Source organism: Fukomys damarensis, unplaced genomic scaffold (assembly GCF_012274545.1).
Source record: "Fukomys damarensis isolate Sample0158 unplaced genomic scaffold, DMR_v1.0_HiC HiC_scaffold_36, whole genome shotgun sequence".
In the NCBI taxonomy this organism is placed as follows: domain Eukaryota; kingdom Metazoa; phylum Chordata; class Mammalia; order Rodentia; family Bathyergidae; genus Fukomys; species Fukomys damarensis.
The window spans coordinates 46,409,730-46,432,732 of record NW_022900948.1 but is presented as its reverse complement, the minus strand read 5'-3'; the positions used below and the strand labels follow the sequence as shown (position 1 = coordinate 46,432,732).

Sequence of the window (23,003 nt, the reverse complement as noted above, 5' to 3'; positions counted from 1 at the left end):
GCGCTCGAGGGCCACAGCTCGCAGCTTTGCTTCTGTCTTGCTGCTCCAAGTGACAAGGGGGCCGTGCGGGGCAACAGGCGACAGGGGACAATGGGCAGAGACAAGGTGATTGGCAGGGTGGGCAGAGGGACACGGAGAGGGTGGGGATGAAGGAAGAGCTTCCCCAGCATGGAAGAGGGACACTCCTGTCTCGTCCTCCCTGCTGGGCATCCTTGGGCACAGAAGGAGAACTTCCCCTTCCTCTGTGCCCTCTGCTGCCTTCGTTTCCACGTAGATGAGCCCCTGCTCACCTGGTTCCCGTTCGAATGCTGCTGTGTCCTTGGGCAGCCACTGGTGTCCTCCGAGATTCGGGCTCCTGTCGCAGTTTCAGACTCACATCGTGTGTGTGCGATGGGAGCGTGTCTATAAGACGTTAAGCGCTCGCGCCTAGTGTTTCACCAACAAGCAAGTGCTGATTATTTACTGTCATGATTAATCTGACGGCATCCTGGCAGCAGTTGGAATGGCTGTGATGGCAAGGCCTATTGGATACATGTAGTTCCTACGTGGACATTTTGGATCTCTTGTTCTCTTCCTGTGTCAACCCCCTGCTTTGGAAACCTGGTCTCTGGGTTTGCCATACTCTGTGCCCGGCGTAACAAGCTGCTGCACAACTGAATGGCAGAAAACGGCCACTGGTTCATTATGCTCCTGCTTTAGTGGGTGAGGATTTCAGGAGGACCAGGCAAGGAAGGTTTGACCCCGCTCTGTGCTGGCTTGGGCTCAGTTGGCATGGCTGAGACCAGTGAGAAGCTGGGCTGGCCCATCCAGGCCCTGCCTGTGTGTTCCAACAGAGGGTCCACTACTTCTGGGTTCCTTCCCCACATTGTGTCTGCTGGGCCTGGGGAGCCCAGCAGATTCCTCAGTCTCAGCTTGGTTTCTGGGATGAAGCTTAATCCAGCTGGGCTGGCCCGGCATCTCCCCACAGCCTCTGCAGTGCTGGTTGGGCTTCCTCATGGCATGGCAGCTTCCTCCATGATGGCTGGCTTTCCCTGGAACGGTGAGCGCTGCAGGGCATCCAAGGGCAGTGGTGGTTGGGGTGAGAGGGGTAAGCAGTCCCAGAATGCCCTTCTGCCTGATTCTACTCACTGAGCGGGTTGGTGAGGCCAGCCCTGACTCAGGGAAAGGTAGCAAGAGGTTGTGGCTGTGTGTGGCCCACCCAGCAGGCTGGGCTTGAGCTGAGTACGCACTTGCTCTGCACACGCTCCATCCCCTGCCTGGGAGGCAGAGCACACCGTTAGAACCCTCAGGAGCTGGACCACTTGGTGACTTCTGCAGCCACCTGAGGACCCAGTCCTGTCCTGTCCTTCTCCATAGGGGAAACCTACCTCCAGTTGGGAGGTAAAGGGCTCCCCACCGGCAGGCTCCACACGAAGAGCAGGGAGGCCCTTGGTGTCACCACTGCAGTGTCCTCCTCCTACAAGGTGGAGAGGGGACAGAGCACAGAGCTTCAGCCACTGTAGAGCCGGTGTGGCCAGACTGAAGTCCAAGCTCTCCCACCTGGCTCCTGTTTCTGGGCCTCATTTCCCCATCTATAAAATGGGGTGCTATCGATGCATCACTCCCAGGATTGCTCTGACGAGTATGTGATTTAAGAGTTGCATCAGAATAAACCTGGGCTTAGACAGAGGCTGGCTCATGGTGCACGCTGTGGCAGGTGGGACTGTCGCCACGCTCACCTCGTCTTCTCATCCAGTGACCCCAGGCTCAGGGCCTCCTTTCCTGCTTTGCCAGGTCCTGACTTTCTCCTCGGTGCCTCTGAGATGTGGGAGAAATAAAGCTGCATGGAGCCCACATTCACTCATGGAGCCCACTTTAGCTTGGTCTGCAGCAGGCGTCCAATATGCCACCCTTTCAGATAATCAGTTCACACGTGGTCGGGCTGACCCCATCCCCTGGATACCTCGCTTCCGTAGGAATAAGAGTATGTATCAAGTCATTAGATACAGTGTGGCTAACATTTTTATTAAGCTTTACTAATTTGCTAAGTGAAATACCAGTTATTTATAGAAGAGTGGTGTGTGTGTGTGTGTGTGTGTGTGTGTGTGTGTGTTTTGTTTTTGAGACAGGGTCTCACTATGTAGCCCAGGCTGGCCTCAAATTCATGGCAATCCTCCTGCCTCAGCCTTCTGAGTGCTGGGATGACAGGGGTGCACCACCATACCTAGCAGAAGGGTGCCTATTTTTGAGTGATTTTTTTTCCTCATCTAAAACCTGGTTAAGAGTTAGGGTAAGGGCTCAGCAGCAGAGCGCCTGACTAGCATGTGCGACGCCAGAGTTCAGCCCTAGCAATCAATAGACAGTGTCACACGGAAACGCCCTCACCCAGGCACACGTGGGAGCTGCTGGTCTTGCTTTGGCTTCTGGCCTGAGTAGACCTGGCAGAGGAGGGGGTGTGCTCGATGGCCCAGTAATTGCCAGGAGCTGGTGCTAAAGCACTTTTGGACTTGAGAAAAACCAATATTAAAACATTGTTATTCTCTAACACAGGTGTCTTTCAGGCAACTTCAGATGTTCTCATTAAGCAACATAGAAGTTAGAATGTAGCCTTTCAGAACCTAAGGAAGCCTTAGAAACATCTGTTTAATCTTGTATCTAGGAAAACCCATTACAGGTTTTTAAAAAAATGTTCCTTGTGAGGGCTGGGGATTTAGTTCAGTGGTTTCACGGCCTACCTCACAAGGGCAGGGGCTGGAGTTCCATCCCTGGTACCAAAAAAATAATGTTCCTTGTAGCCTTAGAAAGGCTCACTTGAGGTGCAGGACCCATAACTTGCCAGCAGGTGGCAGTGCATAATAAACAGACAGCATTGCTACAACACCTGGCCAGGTCCTTGTCAGATTTGCAGGATTTCTGGTTACAGCCATGGGCAGGGTTACAGGCTCAGTGCCAGGAGCCAGCACCATCCAGAGAACGATGATCTCCCAGAAGTCATTAATTTAGCTTTCACTGCATTGCAGTGATACCAAGCCTTACCCCCAAAGGGTCCAGGACAAGGCTTCCGGCATTCTGGGGGAGAGATTTGGGGGTGGGAGCATGTGGTCACTTTTCCTTCAAACATCAGGATACATGAAATGGAAATGAAAATAAAAATGAAAGCAGTCTTCTCTTCTCTCTGGTCCTGGTCCCTTTCTAAGGACCCAGACCAGACCTCCAGTCCTCAGGGACAGTGGGAGCCCAGGCCAGTGCTGGGAAGAGGCGGGTTCTAGCAGCTTCTGGGCACCTGACGTCACCTTGGGCTTGGTGACCACCGTGATGGGAGGTGTGGGTGTGTCAGTGACGGGAGGCTGTGCTTGGCGTGTGGGGTGTGACGCGTGTGTGTAGGTAGCTGCACGAGTGTGTAGTGTGTGCGCGAGGCTGTGTGCAGGTGGGTGCACAGTGCACTTGGGAGGGCTGGGGTGAATAGGCGGTGAGGGTGCATGGGAGCTGCTCCCCTCTTTCTGATTCGCCGCAGGTTTCGAGTAGGGTTAGAGTCATCACCTCACGTGCCAGCGGGGAGCCCTTTCTTTTCTCTGTACTCTGTCCTTCCTTCCCAAGATGCCCCCAGAAACTTAGGGACCTTCCTGTCCTCGGGTCCCAACCCAGATCCAGGCCAGGGATGTAAGGAATGGGCAGGATGCGAGGGTCCCTGGGGGCCTCGCAGTGGTGTGGACAGCAGGTGGCAGCCTGTGGGGCTTCTGGTGCGAATTCTCAAGCAGCCTGGGTGCTCTGTCCGCAGCCCTGGCTCCCACCCTCCCAGTGCCTGAGCTGGACGTGGTGGCCGATGACAGGCACAAGGCCGCCATCGGCCTGGGAGTTGGTGGGGGGTCAGCCCTGCTTGGTGCTCTGTCCTGACCCAAGCTGAAGAACTGAGGTGCAGGAGGAAGCTTGGTGTGAGGCCTGGGCCTTCAGGACAGGAGGGTGCACGGGAGGGTGTGGAGGGGCAGGGGCTGGGGGCTCCCACCTGCCTGCGATGACCACTCCCACCAGCCCCAAGCTAAGCACTCAGGGCCTGGCAGGGAATCAGCACACTGAGATTTCAAATCTCAGGGTCAATTTGCAGACTTTGCCAATCTTTCATGGTTGACCTTGAGCAAAAAAAAAAACATGTGTTGTGGCCTCTTGAAATAACAGGATGCTCACACCTCGCACCTCGCTGGACTCAGGGTTGACACCCCGAAGAGGCGTTCCAGAGAAGGGTAAGATGTTAGCTGTCAGCCTGAGGCGTCTGACTTAATGGTGAGAGGCTTTGGCCCTCCCACAGAGCCGCTCCAGGGTGAATGGACACATTAGGAGGGGCCTTAGACCCGCAGTGGAGCACAGCAGTGGGCAGCTCTGCTCAGAGAAGCCGTGGGCTGTGGACGGAGCGTAGTCCCCAGGCACAGCTGCCCCCGTGGCCTCTGAAACCCGCTGATGCCCCCAGCCGCCAGCTCGGCTTCTCTGGGCTCCTTTTCTGCTCCCCCGGCAGGAAGGGTCTGGACCCACCGCGCTGGGTGCGGAAAGCCCTACCGAGATCCCCGCCTTCACAGGAAGGGTCTGGAAGACAGGCAGTCAGTGAACCGACTGGGGCGTGACATAAAGTCGCGAGTCTGTGTCTCCCTGCCTCCGGAAGGCAGCTGCTCACTGGGTGTGGGTCTAGAGCTGCGTCCCGGCGCCTCTGCAGCCCCAAGCCTTGCTGAATCGAGTCTCCGTGCCTCCCGAAGTACCCTGTGCTTCATATGCAGCGGGAACGGATCTGACACCTGGGCGCCTGGGCCTCTGCTGTCTGAGGAAGGCCTGCTGTGCACCCCTGTTTACCTGCTCCCGGTTCTGAGAGCCTTCGTGGGTCTCCTTGGGAGGAGGGGCCATCCCTACTTCAAGCCATGCGCCTTTGTCATCCATTCTGCCCACGATCCAGGTGTCGCTGGCAGAGACAACCCGACACAGACGTGTTTGCCCATCTGGGCCACCGCCTCGTAGTTGCACATGCTTGGAAATGAGCTTCCTGGGTCAAAGGTCACAGCTGCTGGATCCACCTGCAACTACCTCCAAGGTGCAGCCAAACCAGCGGCCGAGAGTCCTGAGGTTCTGTTGCCCCTCACAGGGCCTCGTGGAAAAAGCCAAATGTGCCCCTACATGCAGGGGCTGCCGCTCAGAGGGACGGCTGGGCTTTAAGAGTCTTGGATGGCCTGGAGAAGGCTGGTGTGGCTGGCTCCTCCCTGGACCTCTGCCCTGAGGTGGCAGTACAGACAGTTGGGGCAGGGCCTCTGGTTTACAGTCCTGAAATGAATGAATTATCCCCAGAGACCTAGGGCAGGGTTTCTAAATCACTCCTCATCTAGCTTTGATTTATCTTCAGCTTCCTCGGCCCCAGGCTGGCTGGCAGCCAGGCGTCTTGCCTCCCTGGTGCTGGCAGGCCTGATCTGAGGCATCGCCGTGAGCGCCCTGAGCCCAGGCCTCCCCGCTCTACCACAGGTTCTGTGGCATTGGTTTTCACGTATTTGGTTAGCTGAGAAGAGAAGCCTCCTGTCTGTCTGTTCCGCATCCGCTGGGTGCCAGGCCCTGTGAAAGACGGAGAAGACCTGGCCCTTTGCCTTCATGGAACCCACTGTTCAGGCGTTGACCAAAGACACACCCAGAATGTTGATAACAAGTGCAGGACAGGGAGTGAAGGTGCAGTCCTCAGCAGGCCTTAATTTTGGGGAGGGAGCCTTCCCGGGCAGCCAGGGGCGGGTCCAGGGGCTTGTCCATGCTGGGAGGTCCACCCAGCAGGGAAGCAGGGACAGCTCTTGCCAGCCCCGTTGGCCTTGGGGAGGTGACTGCTCTTTCTCCTGGAAGCGCTAGGGAGCCACAGCGGGCATTGAGCAGAGGAAGGGTTGGGATCAGCCCTGCCAACTCATTCGTGCTGGATAGCCGGGTGTTCTCGTCAAAGCAGGGTCCCTCTTCTGCCCTTCCTAGGGACTAGGAAGAAAGGGTTGAAAGACACAAGAAAGAGGAAGTGCATGGAGATGCAGAGAATTTAGAATAAACCTGTGGTTCTTAGAGATCAAGGCAGTGCACAGCGCCTCATGGCACTGGGAAGCAGCTGGAAGTGAGTTTTGTCAAATCTCACCCCGTCACCCTGGGGGTTCAGAGCCTTCACATGTGTGCATTAGGACCACCAGACAGACCCACGGTGGCCGGGAGGAGGAGAACCTTGCAGAAGCTTCCAGAACAACCGCTGGATCACCGCCCCTGGGGCCACAGCGAACAGCGGCAATATTTACCAAGTGTTTCTGGGAAAATGAGTGCAAAGCGCAGGAAATGCAGTGCAAATCGCTGGGACGCAGTACATTAGCAACATGAGATATTTAATGAGCTCGGGAAGAGAGGTGTGGGTTTCAGGAAAATGTCAGCGCGGGAATGTAAACAAAAGGCTTCTCAATATCTCCCTCCCTGTGTCAGGCTCCGGTTCTAAGGGGAGCTGTGATTCCTAGGAGACTCGGTTCTAGAGATCAAGGAGGGGAGACGTAGGGTTGGGGGGCACCCGCTCGATCCCATCTGAGGAAAACCGGAACGTCCGGCCAGCGGGCGACTGTGGACCCTGACCCTGACGAGGCGGGGCCTTGGGGTTGACTGGGGTGAGCTGTGGGGCAGGATCAGTGCTGCGACCCAGAGAGCCCCTCACGCCGCCTTAGAGCTGCAGAGCAGACTGAGGTGGGCGGAGCTGCTGCTGAAGGTCACCCAGCGTGTTTCTCTCTCAGGAAACTGGATTTCTCTCGCATGGGACGTGGGTACCCATGGCCCCGTCCGGGTGGCCCCCATGGCTCCACTGGCAGCTCAGTCTGGTGCAGGACGAGTAGGAAGCCCGCGTGCCAGCCAGCGGGACACTCACGCTTCCTCTCCCCCACAGTCCCTGACAACGTCATCGTGAAGGTGCTCAAGGGCCGCCTGGACCAGCCAGACTGCGTGCAGAGAGGTTGGGTGCTGCACGGCTTCCCGCAAGACCTGGACCAGGCCCACATGCTGGCCAGCCTGGGCTACAGTCCCAACAGGTGAGCTGGCCCCAGCAGAGCGCGCCCTGGCCACCCCTGGGTACCCTCCCGCCAACGACACAGCTGACAGGGTGCCCTGGACGGCTGTCCTTTTACAAGAGGCTTGCAGGGTTCCCGAAGCAAGCTCATCCTCAGGCTCCATTCCCACCCACCGACCTCGTTTGCCCTGTGCTCCGGGAGCCAGGCCTGGGTTCAAATCTGGGCTCTAGTGCTCCTGGCTGGACCCGAACTCCCTCCTCCTTAAAGCGACCATGAATGCCCAACAGTCTCGCCTCCCCTGTGGGTCCCTGTGCCGATCAGCTAATATCCGCCCATCGTCGCAGTTGTGTGTTTTCGCACCTCAGTCTTTGAAGTAGCTGGTATTTACTTTGGTGTGGTTGGAGAGTAGGAGTCACCTTTTCCCCACAAATGGTTAACGCTGGTTCCCAAATCGTGTTGAGTATTGTTGACTATTCTGTCCTCCCTGCACTGGTTCACACTTGAGGGCAACGTAACGCTAAAGTAGCGTAGAGAGAGACCTGCCTGAGCAAAGGCTTGCATAGCAAGGTGGGAGGCCACCACCCTGAACTAAAGGTGAAGCAGAGATGCAGGGCGGGCAGGCGGAGGAGCCGGAAGCGTTCTGGTGAGAAAGAGGTGAGGCCTCCGCTCGGGGCCGCCCTGGCGGGAGGCTCTCGGCTTGGGAAAGCTAGGCATCCTGCGGAGTGGAAAAGGGAATGTGTTTTGCCTTCTCTGCTTGACCTACCCTGACTGCGGCTGGACGGCTGCAGGCACTGGCTTGGCTTCCCTGGCAGATGCTGAAGGCTGCGGGCCCGGGTTCCGGTTTCCTCTGGGCTGGCCTCGTCCGTGTGTGCGTCCAGACTCTCAAAATACCTGGGTCCATTTCGGAGCTTTCTGTTGCTTTCCAGCGGTCTCCTTCTGCGGTGGCGCCACCCTGTGGAGGTGTGTCAGTCTGTCGCACACACCTTATTGCAACAGATGACAGACAAGCTCCCCGTCCCCCTTCTTTATGACCTATTTTGTATGCTCATTGTGCCCGGCGAGCACGGTGGTACTTCTGTGACATATGAGGGGGCACTGCCACGGGACTTGTAATGGAATCACCTTCGATCTGCGACTTGATCTGGGGCGATCTGGCCTGGCAGTACCTGTCTCTCCTCACTAGTGAAATGGTCAGTGCTTCCTTGGGGTTGTTTCTCGCGATGATACTACAGTGAGATAGTTTCATCCATTTTATTTTCTGCATGGAGTTTCCGGGAGAACAGGAGGAGTGAGTTTTGTTTATTTATCTTGTATCCAGGCTCCTTCTAGAGCTCTGCCTGTGTCTCTCTCCTGGCTCGTTGGGGTGGACAGTCAGGCCACCTGCACGTATTGACCCTCTCACCCCTTCTCAGTATCAAAACCCCCTCCTTTCACTCTTGTGCCGGTCGGGCAGTGTTTGCAGCACAGCCACGCTGGACTGGTGCTGGGGCCTGACCCGGAGAGATGTCCTGTGCTGCTGCTTTTCCTGCACCTTAGCTGCTGGTGAGAGGACTGCACACGCGTTCTCATCTTTTCTGTTAGTACACATTGGTTTCACAGATGAACAGGTTTCATTGCGGCAGATTGGCACATCGAAAAACACACCTTAGTCATTTTGTCCCTCACCAACTCCATTGCTACGCCCTCCCTCTAATTTTACATCTTTCTTTTGGAGGGGGTTTCAGTGTGTATATATTTTAATCATTTCCGTCCCTCCTGATCCCTGCCCTTATGCCCTTACCCCTCCTCCTATTCCTTTCCTCTTGTCTGATAACCGTATCCTCTTACTACAGTGCTTTTTGGAATCATCTTTTTCAATTCCACATATTAAGGAGAACCGTCGGCATCGGTCATTCTGAACCTGGCTTGTTTCATTCAACATGACCACCAGATCCATCCATTTTCCTGCAAACGACAAAAACCTGTTCTTTATGGCTGAATAGTACTGTGATGTGTAGAGAGACCACATTTTTTATACCAGTCATCTGTTGTGGGCACCAGGGCTGGTTCTAGCTATTGTGAATTGTTCCATGATGAACGGGGCGCACAGGGGACACACGTTTTTAATAAAGTTAAACAAATACAGGGGCTGGGGATTTAGCTCAATGGTTCCTCCACTTGCCTTATAAGCACAAGGTCCCGAGTTTGATCCCCGGTACAAAAACAAACAAACAAAACAAACACAGCTCCATGGATTTAAAACATCCAAATTTAAAATTTAAGTGTTGAATCTTATAAAGGCTTTTTTTTAAGGGAATTTTTTCTCTTGTGTCATATCGCTGTAACGAGCTATGTTAATAGGCTTTCTAATAGCCTTTTTTTCCCTTTAGAATGACTTTGGCTCTCAATATTATTCTTTCAATACTAACTCTCTATAGAAGATAGTATTTGACCTTTATGACCTTCACCCCCACCATCAGGCTTCTGAATGTCAAGTTATACAGCAAAAGGGATTTGGCAGATGTCATGCGGTTTACAGCCATTGACCTTACGGTACAATTCGTCCTGCTCGCTGGGTGCCCCCCCTTAAAGCAGAGGGGGCAGAAGATGAAGTCAGAGAGATTCTGAGCCCAAAAAGGACTCGACACAGGGGTGTTGGCCCACAGATGGGGCACCCATCTTCCAGCAGGAAGCCAGGTGGGAACCCCACCCCTGGCCGACACATTGGCCTCAGCCCAGCTAGACCCACGCCAGATCTCTGGCTTCCAGAAACTTCCAGATAATAAATGAGTATTTGGAGGATATTTTTATGCAATTAAGCCTGTGGTAGCATGTAGGAAAGTAATACCCTGCTGGGGTGTATTGGCTGTATTTTTATTTAGGGATTTTTTTGAATTTTTCGGCCTTTTGATGCAGTGTGATAATTTCGTAGGTTTTTGTTCTGATCTGGAAGACTTAACACCTCAGCAGTGCCAGTTCCTTGGAGCTGGCACTTTGGCGGAGTGGTAGCTTGTTAACCATTTTATCTTATTTGTGGTATTTGTTCTATTTTAATTTCTCTTTATGCAACTGGATTTATCAGTTCTACTGTTTTCCCTATATTTCATTTTCATTAATTTTAATGATATCTTTTTGTGTTGGGTTTATTTTGTTCTTTTCCTCAAAGCATGAGCAAAATGGATAATTCCCTTATTTTCTGTATTCCTTGTTTGGTAGTAAAATGGTCAAGGCTTACAGCTGTAGCCATATCTCATAGTGTTCATGCATAATGTTTTTATTTTTTGAGGGTATGGTTTAATTTGCTTACATTTGAGAGTTGTTTAGGAGAGTTCACAAATTTCCAAGTCATTGGCATTTTGTTGTTACTATTTCAAGTTTTATGATTAGTTTTCTCCTTTCAATACAAAATATGGAGAATTTATGTATGTACAACTTTGAAATTTTTGAAAGTTTTCTTCTGTGGGTAGTTGTTCAATAAGTGCTTGAAAATACCATGTATTTTGCATTTTAAGTTATATAATTAAACGTATTAGGTCAAACATTAATTTTTTATTTGCTTTTTGTTTGTTTGCTTTTGTTTTCATTTTGTTTTTTTTGTTTTTGGTACTGGGGATTGAACTCAGGTCCTGCACTTGCAAGGCAGACCACCGAACTGCTGAGCTAAATCCCCGGCCCTGTTTTTGTTTTTTTGAGATAGGGTCTCACTGTGTAGTTGAGGCTGACCTGGAATTCACTGTGTAGCCTAGGCTGGTCTCAAACTCACAGCGTTCCTCCTGCCTCAGCCTCCCAAGTGCTGGGGTGACAGGCGTGTGCCCCCATGCCCGGCTCAAACATTAATTTTATCATTTAGATCTTCTATATCCTTACCTCCTTTTTGTTGTTGTTATTGGTGATGGTCATCTAGACCTGTGGGGGACTAAACAATTTGTTAACTTCCTGTTAATATTACGTTTTTGTTAGCTTTTACTGTGTTTCCTGTGGTTTTCGCTTTATGTTTTGGTGCTATGTTATTTAGTACATGAAAGATACAGAAGATACATTTGAACTAATATACAGTGTATTAATTATATTGTAACTTTAGATTTAAAACGCGTTATTTTCCATGTATTGGATGTGCAGTGTGTTTCTAGGCTCCTTATTCGACATCAATCTCCCCTTCCTCCTCTGAAACAAAACCTCCATTTGCCGAGAAGTACATCGTTGTATGAAAATCAGAGGCTATTTCCGGTCTTCGTAGTAGATTCGTGGGACCACACTGCTAAGTTCTAGCCAGTGACCCTTGAACATAGAGCTGTGTCCTGCAGAAAAGCTCCGTTAAAGGAACTGCCTCACCTAGAAGGAAGGAGTTAGCTTTTCGTTTGTTGTCTTTTCAAGCTTGTCACTTTTTCTGAAGTTAAGGATCGCCTTTCACTGGCCTCGTTTGCTTTGTCTCTGTTTGTTAACATCTCCGCATCCTGGGGCCTCTCAGAACAGTGTTCCTCAAAGTCCCCCCACCGTGTTCCGTAGCACCCCATTCCAGGCTGTCCTGGTGACTCCCATTACGCTGTCGTCCCGGCTGGTTTTTCTCTGGGCTTGCAGCACGGCCGATGTCCTAGGACTCATCTTTACTGGAATCAGAGGACTCCCGCTGGCTCCCTTCTGAGTCAGAGTCCCTGTTTCCCATACACATCTTTTCCTCTTTTTTGTATATAGGAGGAGTGATCAGAATGTAAAAGTGCTGAAGTACTTATTGCAGTAAGACACACTGCCACAGTCCTCGTCAGAATCTTCTCCTCCTCTTCAACACACTCACCCCTCTTTTCTTGGCGTTTTCTGAAGCGGTTCTGGAAAGTCCTCTTTCCTGAGTGTCTTTACCTGATGCCATCAAAACTGTGGTGATTGTCGCTGCCAGGCACCACCCGGCGGAAAGGCAGGCCTGTAAAAACACGAGGCTGTCCTCATCCACCTTACTGACATCTGGCTTTTCCCAAAGTCACGGTGACTGTGAAAGGGAAACATTTTGAATCAGGTCAGTTCGAGGCAGCCACGAGAGCGCAACTGAAGACACAAAAGAGGATGTGCAGAACAGCTTCGGAAAGTCGCAAGAAGGACAAAAGTGCGTTTGCAGCAGGAGGGTATTCTGAGGGCATTCATGGCTCGATATCTTTTCCTGCAACAATTTTTAAATGTTCAACATTCACAGTATTTTTAATCATCACTTGTGCTTTCTTGGTTTGACGTGCCATGTCCTCCAGCTGGTTCTCACATTTTCTTTCTGACAGAAGCATTTTATTGTGTTGCTTTTCAATTCTGATCCGTCCACGTCTGCAGGACACGAGGATGACATGCGTCATGGGCAGCTGTTGCAGATCCATACGCACCTTCGTACTTTCTAAGCCACCCCTTCCCTCCTCTCCCTCGCCCTCTCTCCAGCTCACGCTCCCCTTCTTAAATTAAAAGAGGGTTTAACAGCCCACCCGTTCTCACAGCAGGGTGAGCTCTGGGAAGCTGCAGGGGCTTCTTTCTGTGCCCCTGAATTCCCAGCAGGGACCCACAACCTCCTGCCGAAGGGCAGGGGCTTCACGGCACTCAGGGTCATTGGGAAGGGTAAGCAGCACTGGCAGCCCTCGCTGCGCATGTGGCAGGCATGTTTACCCCGTGCCCTTGCTTTGGGCATAGGCGCGGTCTCCCACCTATGCCTGATATTCCTGGGTCCAAAGAGGCTGTACTTTGTCCTCTCTCAAGAGTCAATCCTTGCTGGGGCGTTGGTGGCACATGCCTATAATCCCAGCATTTGGGAAGCTGAGGCAGGAGGATCACCTCAAGTTCAAGGCCAGCCTGGGATTGTTAATGGCTCACCTGGCACGTGTAGAAGGAGCCAGGACTTCTCTGGCAAGTTCCTGTTAGCCTTCCTGTTGAAGCCACAGTTCCCGGCGGGCCGTCCTGAGCCTTCTGCCTGGGTCCATCCCCAGTGCCCACCCCCACAGCCTGGATTTGGTATTCTGAGGTGCACTCCGCGGATCGCTGCTGGCCACCAGCCCGGTGCTCTCCGTCCCGGTGGGCCAGCTCCCCTGCACTCCTTTCTCACACTTCCCCGTGGAATTCTGGGAAGAAACAAAAGCTGCTGTATGTTCCAAGATAAGCCCTTCTCACCAGCAATTCAAACTCCGATCTTTTCCTCAATTTTACTTTCAACTGCTTTTGCTTCCCTTATTTTTCATCAATGACACAACTCAGGAGCAATTTGGAAGCCCTGGGTGCCTGGGTGGATCCCATAAACAACTTCTTTCCTGTGCACAGAGTGAAACTGAGTCTGAGAGTTCTGTGTATCCCGTTAGAATGTCTTTCCTGTGACTGCTGCTCTGATTGCTTTATTTTATGCCTTATTACAGTTTCCTTTGTTTCCCACCTTTTCTTTAAGGCGTGTGTGTTTTCTTTGACTCTTGTTACTCCTACTGACTTTCCCCCTGCTGCACCCACCCCTGCAACGCTTTAGAAGACGATCTGTTTCCAGTCCCACTAATTGCTCCAGCATGACTGGATTAAACCCGCATTTTTTCCATTTTCCCATCCTGAAATATAGCAGAATAACTCGACTCCTTCACACGGAAGATGAGAGAAAAAACCAATCCCCATACATTTCACCCTCGCCCCCGTTGGCTCTCCATTCCCAGTGTTGGCAGAGTAGCGACAGAGTCATCATGGCTTTTTTTTCTTTTTTTTTTTTTTTGCCCGTCTATTACACACAGATTATTGTTTTCATTCTGCGTTGATTAAGCTTTTCTTCCCGGAACTATAATAATTTATATTCTGCCTTTTGCTATAATGATTGTACTTATGAAATTTTCACTCCCTCCTGAGCTGGATTACGATTTCAATACCAGCTGTTTACATAATTCAAGCTCTCTGTTTATTAATTTCGACTGCTCTTTCATTTGAATGCATGATGTCTTTGAGTCACCTTCATCGGGAGTACACAAATACTGAACTTCCCGGGTTCTTGCTTATTTGAGACTGGTTCTCTGTTATCTTCACTTGCAAACAACACCTGGCAGAGAAATCGTTGATCGCACCCACCCTACACACACACACACACACCTGGCAGAGAAATCTTTGATCACACCCACCCTACACACACACACACACACACACACACACACACACACACCTGGCAGAGAAATCTTTGATCACACCCACCCTACACACACACACACACACACACACGCGCGCGCGCGCGCACGCGGGGTACCCTAAGTCATTTCTTCACAGCCTCACATCTGGGGCTTGAGGCCAGTGAGAATTATTGTCCATTGTAGACAGTGTGCTTCTTTTGTCTGGATGCTCATAGGATCTCTCTCTCCAGGCCATATCATAACCTCAGTCTTGGTTCTCGCTCTCTCTCTCTTTTTTGGGGGGTGGTTTGAGACAGGGTCTCACTATGAAATTCAGACTGTTCTGGAACTCAGTATGTAGCCCAGTCTGGTCTCGAACTCACAGCGATCCTCCTGCCTCAGCCTCCCGGGGGTTACAGGTGTGTACCACCACGCTGGTTCTCTCCTTTGTTGTTGTCGTTTGCTTGGGACCTTATTAATCCTTTTCACTTATACCATTTGGGGAGCCTTTTCTTCTCATAGATGTATTAATACTCTTCTAGTTCCTTTGGTCAATTGTCCTCTTTAGGAAAGCCAATCCTGTGTATATTGGGTATTCAGCATCTGTTTTTCACAGTTCTGGTTTTTTTTCACTAATAGAGTTCATCTTTTCCTTTTATGTTGTATTTTTCAAGTCTGTCCATGAACACTTTGATTACTTTGTTCTCTTTATTTCTTTTGCTTTGAGTTTTCATTTCTGTACTATTTTTATTTCCCTTTTGGGTCTTTTCTTGAAACTTGGCCAGGTTTCTTCTTACTTCCTTTTAAGGAATCCCATCATTGTTTCTTTGATGTATTATATCATAAGCTTGTTCTCTCTTAATTAATTAATTATGTGCAGTATCGGGGATCAAACCCAGGGCCTTGTGCATATTAGCTAAGTGCTCTCCTGCTGAGCTACGTCCTGGGCCCGCACCTCTAACCTGCCTTGACCGTATCAAATTTTCATCTACAGTATCCTTACATTTCTTGGAGTAACTCCCCCCGCACCTTTTCCTTCCCTTTCTAGGTAACATCTGTATCCAAAGTGTAACTGTTGTGCAAATCACTTGGCTTTGCATAGGCCTAGTATGTGTTTCAACAGAGAAAGTTGCTCTATTAGTTTCCTCCAGCTGCCATAATAAATGACCACAAACCTGGTGGCTTCGAACGACACTCATGGTCTTTCTGGCCTTGGGGTAGATGGACTGTGGGGCTGTGAGCATCCTGCCCTTCCCACTTCCTAGAGGAGGCCACACTCCTGGGTCCGTGGCTCCCCCTCCGTCTCCAAGCCTGCAAGGCTGTGACACCTGGAGCCTTCCTCTGTACGAAGACCAGCCTCTGAGCAGAGCTGGGAAGCTTCTTAGATCTTAGGGGCTCCTGTAATTAGATCCGACCCGCCCAGCTGATCTGGCGGAATCTCACCATACCAAAGGCCTCCCCCTGCTGTCATCTGAGGAGTCCCCTGTACAATAACCCATGATTGACTCTTGGGAAGTAGGAGGGCTCCCCAACTTGGTGGCAGTGGTGGAGGGGGCGTTGTTCTGCCTCCCACTATAGGATTCTCAACTTTCCATGAAATCCCTGGGGTTGGACTAGAGAGAGGGCTCCCCGAGGGGAGACAGAAATGCCTGAGCAACAGATACCACCGATGGTCCCCTCATCACCTGTAGAGATGCAGCCAGGGACCACTTCACCCCATCTCTCCTAGAGCAGGGACAGACTCAGCAACTGCTGAATGCAGTGCCAACTTCTTGTCTGCTGGCTGGGGAGCTCTGAGCGGCCCCTTTAGAGAAGGAATCGGTGGGTGTCATTGGCCCTTGGAGGAGGGATCAGGGCTGGGTTCTGACTGTGATGACTGTTTTATTCCTGGACCCTGACACTGGGAGGACACAGAGGTGCACAGCATGCAGGGAAGTAACTTCAGGCACTGCCTTGATTTAGGACAGGTTTGCAAGCAAATCCGTCTCCATCCACCACAGAGCAAAAACTACCTGCTAACGACTATGTAAATAATGCCAATTTAATTTATTTGACCACTGCGCAGAAGACAGGCAGGAAATTATAAAAAGATGTTTATTTACAGTGAAGATGTGATCGACTGTGGCTGTTTAGCCGTGCTCTGTACTTCCACGGAGGGCCGATTTTCCTCCTTTCTTTCAGGTTCTGTCTCTTCCATTTCTACCACCTTAGCTGTCAATTAAGCATTCTGATGATTAACTCCGAAAGTAATTTCAGCCATAAACCTTCACATCCAGATTCAGGCCAAGAAAGAGAAATCTCTAAAGCGACCCTGCCCAGCCCCGGGTGAATCCCGGGACCGTAATTCTGGTTTGGTTCATGATGCCAGTTATAAAACACTCCTGCCGCCGTATCGCGGGTTTGACACCAGGAAGAAAGCGTGACAGGAATCATAGCCTCGAAATCAATCTGGGGATATGAACAGAAAACCTATAATTCAGATACGAAAAACAATCTCCAAAGGCCCTTTTTTTAGGAGGGTTCGATGAAATTAGATTAAAATAAATTTACATATATATCAATTTTATTATTAAAATATATTCACAGTAGTAAATAGAGTTATTGAGGAAGGGCAAGGTATTCTGTGCTTTGGGCACAAAAATAGACGTTCTTTGGCTTATCAGAAAGCAAAGTTACTGTCTCCTTGCCAAATATAAATCTCTCCTTAGAGCTAATAAATGAGGAGTGTTCAGATTCAGGGCTCTGTCAGGCCCTGCTTCATAAACCTGTGCCACGTAACACTAAGTTATATTCCGCCGAGCTGCATGAGTCCCTCAGTTCCACCCCGACGCGGCGAGAGAAAGGAACCCCGTAATTGATGTGTCGAAAGGAGGGAGAAAAAGTTATCTGTGAACAAGTGAGATGGGTTATAAAGTTGGTTAAAAAATGCGATAATCATAGTGGGGGAGCAAAAGAAAAGAGAGAAGGAAACAAAGAAGTAGCCAAGGCTTTGCGCTGCACCCTGCCCTCTGCCTGGCTATGAAATAATTCATTTCATGCCACATGTTCGCAGCGCATTATTTCCTCTTAAAATTGATGTTTACTGCAGAGAGGGGGAATAGAGGATTCTGACTGATGTGGGCGGTTTGTGGCCTAGATAGAACTGGGTCTCTGCGTCCTGGGCCCTCCCCTCCACCCCCATCCCCTCCTCAAATCCTGAGTTAGGAGGAAAAGGGGTGTCCCTAGGTGGGTGGGAGGCGGTGGCGTTTACAGACCACTAGCCGGGATTTTATTAGTGTTCTTCTCTTCAGCACCTCTCTCTAGTCCATTGGACCTGCATGGAGGCCCTCAGTTCCCGCCCCGGGAACTGCTTTCCCAGAGCTCCCTGCAACCCAGGATGTTCTGGGGGGATGCTGTCTGGGCCTCACGGGGCGCGGTGGGGTTTGAATGTGTGATTATTGTTGTTTGAGTGAACTGTCGAGCACCTATGGGCATCCGGGGACCCAGAGGACTCACTTGTCCCTGGGCAGGCAGGAAGGGGCTCTTGTTGTGCAGTTGGGTCTCCTCGTCGGCGGGGAGGACGTGAGGCCCATACCACACCCAGGGCAGCCCATTCCTCCAAGCAAGGGCTCTGTAGCCTCCTTGTCAGCTCCTGGGGCCGGGACCCTGGTGGCTCCGCACACGACACCCATCCCAGGCAGAGGCTGGCCAGGCAACCTCTGGTGCGGACGAGCACACCTGTCTCGTCCTCCTCTCCCCTCCCTCTCTCCCCTGCACCTCTCTTCCCCCATCCTCCTTTGTTTCTCTGAAGCCAGCCCCCACCCAGTCCCTGGGTCTCGTCCAGTCCAGCAAGGACACCTCTTCCCTGGCCTTGGTCTGCCTCCTCCCCTGTCCTGAAAAGCAGGGCCGGGGCAACACCGATGTCACCAGCCCGCTGCACAGGTTTGCCCAGGGAATGGGCCCTGGAGGAGCCCAGCTCTGTGAACTGTCCCTCTGTCCCTCGACACTGGGCTGGCACTCCTCCCTGCTGCCTGCTTGAAAAGGCTTCGTTCAGCTTTGGTTCCTAATTTGTCAAACGCGTGTGATCTAGATTCCGGCTGGGCTCCTGAGAGGAAGGGACCATGCGGACTGTGTGCGGGGTTTGTCCTTGGACGGAGCCCCCATCCGGGGGCACTGGGATCTGGCTGGCTCCTGCTCGGCTGAGGGCCCCAGTGTGGAAGTCACATCATCTTCTCTCCTCTTCCCGTGGAACGGCACACACGTACACCGTCAGGCAGGCGCACTGCAGGCCCCCCCACCGTCAGTAAGCACAGATGCACTTCGTGTGACTGGTTCCATGTGCTGGGATCCCTGCTCCACCACACGAGGCGGCGGTGGCCCGAGACCATCGGGAGGTCCGCTTGTCCTGCCTGCTACATGTAGCTTATTGCTATTTAACTGCCCCCACACACACGAATTACACATGGCTGGCCGTCCTTATCCACACGAGACCTTTCAGGGTCTGTGCGGGGTGGAGCTGGGAAGGTGCCCTGGACACAGGCAGAACCACCTGAAGCAGTCGGAGCCACACCTTCAGTTGAGGACCCTGTCGGGCTCCAGCAAACTTGAAACTCTTCAGCAGGACATTTATCACATTTCCACCAGGCTGGCACACCAGAGACACATGCATGACTGTCCCAGGCCACCCGAGGGACCGTCACACGTGTACCAAGGGGGCTCAGAGCCACCTGGCAGCCCTGATGTGGACGTGTCAATGATGTTGAGAAAACTCTTCTGCCACGCGCTGGTTTGGTTTCTTGGTCCCAGTATGTTAAATTTTAAACGCTGGGATGCTGTGGTGCATTAAAACCTGAATTGGGGATATGGTTTACATTCCAGAGCACTGTAATTAGATTTTTAAAAGCCTGCTACTCTTTGTTTCCATATGACAATTTCTATTGAGGACAACACAATGAATCATTTGGATAGTGACTTTGCCGTTTCTAATTGTTCCAAAGTGAGAAGGATGTAAAATCTGGGTGTGGTGGCTCATGCCTGTAATCCCAGCACTCAGGAGGCTGAGGCAGGAGGATCATCATAAATTCGAGGTCAACCTGGGCTGCACAGTGATCCCGTCTCAAAAACCCAAAAATAAAAACCCAAGGAAACAAAGTGGGAAGGATGTTTAAATTTCTTCAGAGGACAGTAGTAGGACCAGAGAAGAATTAAAATGCAAAACAGAGAGGATCTTTTTGCGCATTCAGCACCCCCCTCTCTCATTACCTCTTGGTCCTTCCAGAAGCTCTCATACTTCTGCAGCTGATCCTTCTGTGGATTAGGGATAATAAACAGCCCATTAATGGAGGCCTGAACTAGGAAATGGAGTTGGAATCAGCCGCGAAATGCAGTGGCTGGCGGAGGTTAATAACTCCATTACTGCAGCTCTGGGCCTGAGCCGCCGCCGAGCGGGGTGTTAGCCTTATCTTACTCCTCATTAATTGAGCTAATAGAACCCGAGCGACCCTGGCTCGCTGCGGCCATCCGAGAGTTTACCAGACATGGGCCGGAATACATATCACTGACTGTGCCCGCAGTGCCTTCCACTTCTGGAAGCAGTTTTCTGAAGGCCTGCTTCCTCGCCACCGCCTGCCCTGCGCAGAGCTGTCCACAGCGGTCCCCACGCTGTTTGCTTTTGTTGCGTAAACTGCGGTGACTCAGAAGGCCGGAGTCCAGCTGAGCGGAGGACTTCAGGTGGACGACTTTGGAGGCAGTGACCGTGGCTCCACCCTCGTGTCCGGGGTGCAGGGGGGACGTGAAGCTGTGGCTTGTGTTGGGGTCTTGCCTCTTCTGGGGTCCTCTCTCTCTGGCACCCCATCCTGTCTACCCCCGACCTTTCAAGAGTTCCCTGCCTGTTTCCGACAGCCCTGCTTTCCCGGCCAGGTGCACTAGGAAATCTGTTGGAGCCTCAGTTTCCTCAACCATCCATGGGATCCTACCTCAGCCGCCTTTCCCCCACTGCTTGCCAGCCTGGTGGGTGTGTTTGCTGGGGAGATGTTGGGGCGGGCTTTGTGGGTTGCAAATGCACTGTATCACTCAGATAATGGTATCCGACAAAACAAGAGTGAGCGCCTCAGCTTCCGGCAGGGGCCTGGCCCATCTGGTGGCGCCGGAGGCCGCGGAATAAGGGATGTGGGTCAGCATCTGAGCTCGTCATCTTGGATCTGCTTATCAGTGTGCCTCGGTGTCCTCAGCCAGAAAGCAGGGACAGTAGCAGCTAGGACACCAGAGGAGGATAAGGTGGTCACGATATTTATCCCTAAGGTCTGAGGTCTCCGCACCTCTCCGTGGAGTTTCTAAAGTCAGGTCAGACTGAATCCTCTCCAAAATACCAAAATGGCAAGGTTCTGTGGGCCGTGGGCCCCCTGGGTGGTCTGCTTCCCTCCGGGCTGGTTTAGGGCCACAGAAGAGAAAAAGGCATCTCCTATTCTCCCAGTGACTGGAGGGGCCAAGAGACAAAGACCCCGTGCTGCTGGGTCGGCCGGTGGTCCTCGTGCTGCCTGGCACGCAGGTGAAGGAGGCCTCGAAACCGATCTTCTAAAACTGTGTACTTTTCATCCCCTATCTCCTGTTGTTTGCTAAGACTTAAAGACTCTTGATGGCAGACAGGACACGGTGACACTCAGACCGAGGAGGGGGCGTTGCCATTCTGCTTCGTGTGGGCCAGGATGGGTGTCAGGCAGAGGGCAGGTGGGTAGGGCTGGCTGGGTTCTGTGGGCTCCTACGGATTGGCTGCCTGAATGATTTCTGGGCTCCTGGGCCTCGGGCTGTCCTCTGGAGGAGCCTGGGAAGGGAAGAGGTTGGGGTGGGGCCTTCACAAACTGCCTTGAAAGGGAATCCTTTCCTAGCCGTAGCTTCAGAACTGGGTCTGCAGCCCCTGCTGCAGGGAGCTCTACTGCCTTGTCCCAGGTGGGACTGAAGCTGTCCTAACTGCATCCTCGGTCATGCCATGCCTGGGTCCAGGCACACTTTAGAAGACATTAAAGCTCAGCCACCCGCCAAGCTGCTGTCCTCACGCCTGTGACCCGCCTGCCTCTCTTCAAGCTCTGCCACTTTGCGTCCCCCGGGGGGTGCCCAAGCCAAGCACCTGGTCCATCTCCCCAAGCAGCGGAGCCATCTTCCTGGGCCCCGTGCTCAGCGACAGAACAGTGGCAAGCTTGGTGTGCTCCAGGGTGGCCACCACTACCTGAGCTCACTGGCCAACGGGAGGCGCACCTGGGTCACCTGGCCAGGAGTTCCGGAGGAAGATGTACCCCAAGGCCTGGAGCCCTGGAGCCCTGGATCTCGGCCAGTCGTGGTGGTGAGGAGCCGTCCCTCACAGCCCCTGGAGTTGCAGCGTTTTAGTCTTTCAGTAAATAAGAACTGGAGTGGAAAAATGAATGAGCTCCCATTATTTCCCTGCCTAGGGACTGTTGACATTTTACCTCTTATTTCCAATGTTTGTGTAAGAAAAAGTCTGGTGGGGAAGATTTTGAGCAAATGCAGAAGGTTGCGCTGCTTTTTTCCTGGGTTAAAACTTAGTTTATGACAGTCTGTTACTAGGTTTGTTGTCTGTCTCGGAGAGCAGAAGAGCAATTACTTTGGAAGCAACGACATCAAAAATGTCGATTACCTTTGTGCTATCTGCCTGCAGGTTCAGGGTCATTCTGAGAAGTGAAATACTTGTGTGTCCCAGACACAGATAGCCAGGCCACTGGGCCTCAGCTCTGCGGTCCCCGAGGGCAGCTGAGGCCTGGGAGAGGGGCCCTGCAGAGTTGCAGGTACCTCGGGCTTTGGGGAGAGCCTCCTGCCCTAGCAGGAATTCAGTCTTGAGGAGGGTGAGACAGGCACATAGCACGTAACGGGTGTGTGTGTGTGGGGGGTGGTACTTTCTTGAGAACTTTGTTAGCTAAGAACAGGCTCAGGTAGCGGGTTATTTCCTCACTTACCATTTAACATTTTTCTCTAAGAGCTTTCGGCTCGGTGCCCAGGCTGCCTGCAGTGCTGGTCTGACTTCTGGCCATCTCTGAGAGGTCTAGGAAAGGCCCCCTGGGTCCCTTTGTCGGTCCTGTATATTCTTTTTCACACTTCTAGGGGTAAATGTGTCACTCAGAGAGAAAGAGGAGCAACTTCCTCCTCCTGATGCCCCTGTAAGATTCACGGTTCATCTCAATTCCCTGTTCCCTCCGGATTCCGAGCTCATTAGGGACTCAGCGAATTGTGTCCAGCCAGAATGGGTCGCCATTGGTGAATAAGACCTCAGGGAAGACAGACAGCCCGGAACCTGGAGCACAGAAGCAATCTGCAGGTGCCCTTTAACAGAGGGAGCCCGGGGTAGTTGGCATTTGAGTCGAGCTCAGGTGGACATGCCCCCATTTGGGGCACGAGCTACACTGGGCCGGCTGTTACCTTAAATTCATTTCCCAGAGACAGGCGGGAGCTCGGAGCCGCAGAGACGATGTGGGGAAATCGTGTTTGTTTTTCTTTGCCCGGAGGAGACACTGGGAGACGTCAGAGTGGACTTCAATTTCCATCTTCCTTGGAGGCATAAATAAAGCGCTGAACTGCTGAACCTGGCCCCAGCAGCCGAAGCTCAGGCCTCTGCTGGATGCAGGCGGCACACGGCTGCCTTCCTAAATATCACTGCCATTTTTAATATAGAAAACTTTTAAGGAAAGTCTTCCACAAATACAAGTGCAGCTTTGCTTTTTATGAGAAAGCTCGGGCACTGCCTCTGTGCCGGCATGGAGATGTCTGCAGACTCAGCCCCTCTGCCCCGACAGGGCCGCGCCCCACACTGCCCAGGCAGAGCTTCTACCCGGGACTCCTGTGTCGCACCTCCATTTCTCTCTGGAGCATGGACTCAGGGCCCAGGAAAGGGGCCGCGTGCAGGGGACCTGCCAGGCCGGGAGATTCGTGGAGCGGGAGA

The 23,003-nt window shown here is 52.2% G+C and overlaps 1 protein-coding gene across 7 annotated transcripts in view; it reads left to right on the top strand.

The window, feature by feature from the left end:
* The window catches only part of Ak8 (adenylate kinase 8), a 110,787-nt gene that overhangs the window by 49,008 nt on the left and 38,776 nt on the right, over nucleotides 1-23,003 (top strand). For all 7 annotated transcript variants that reach the window (XR_004515417.1, XM_010627408.2, XM_010627409.2 and 4 more), the window contains one exon: nucleotides 6,890-7,031. Coding sequence is in view for 6 of the 7 variants with exons in the window: in XM_010627408.2 (XP_010625710.1) it covers nucleotides 6,890-7,031 (142 nt within the window). In the remaining variant the exon portion in view is untranslated. The remainder of the gene's footprint in view (nucleotides 1-6,889; nucleotides 7,032-23,003) is intronic.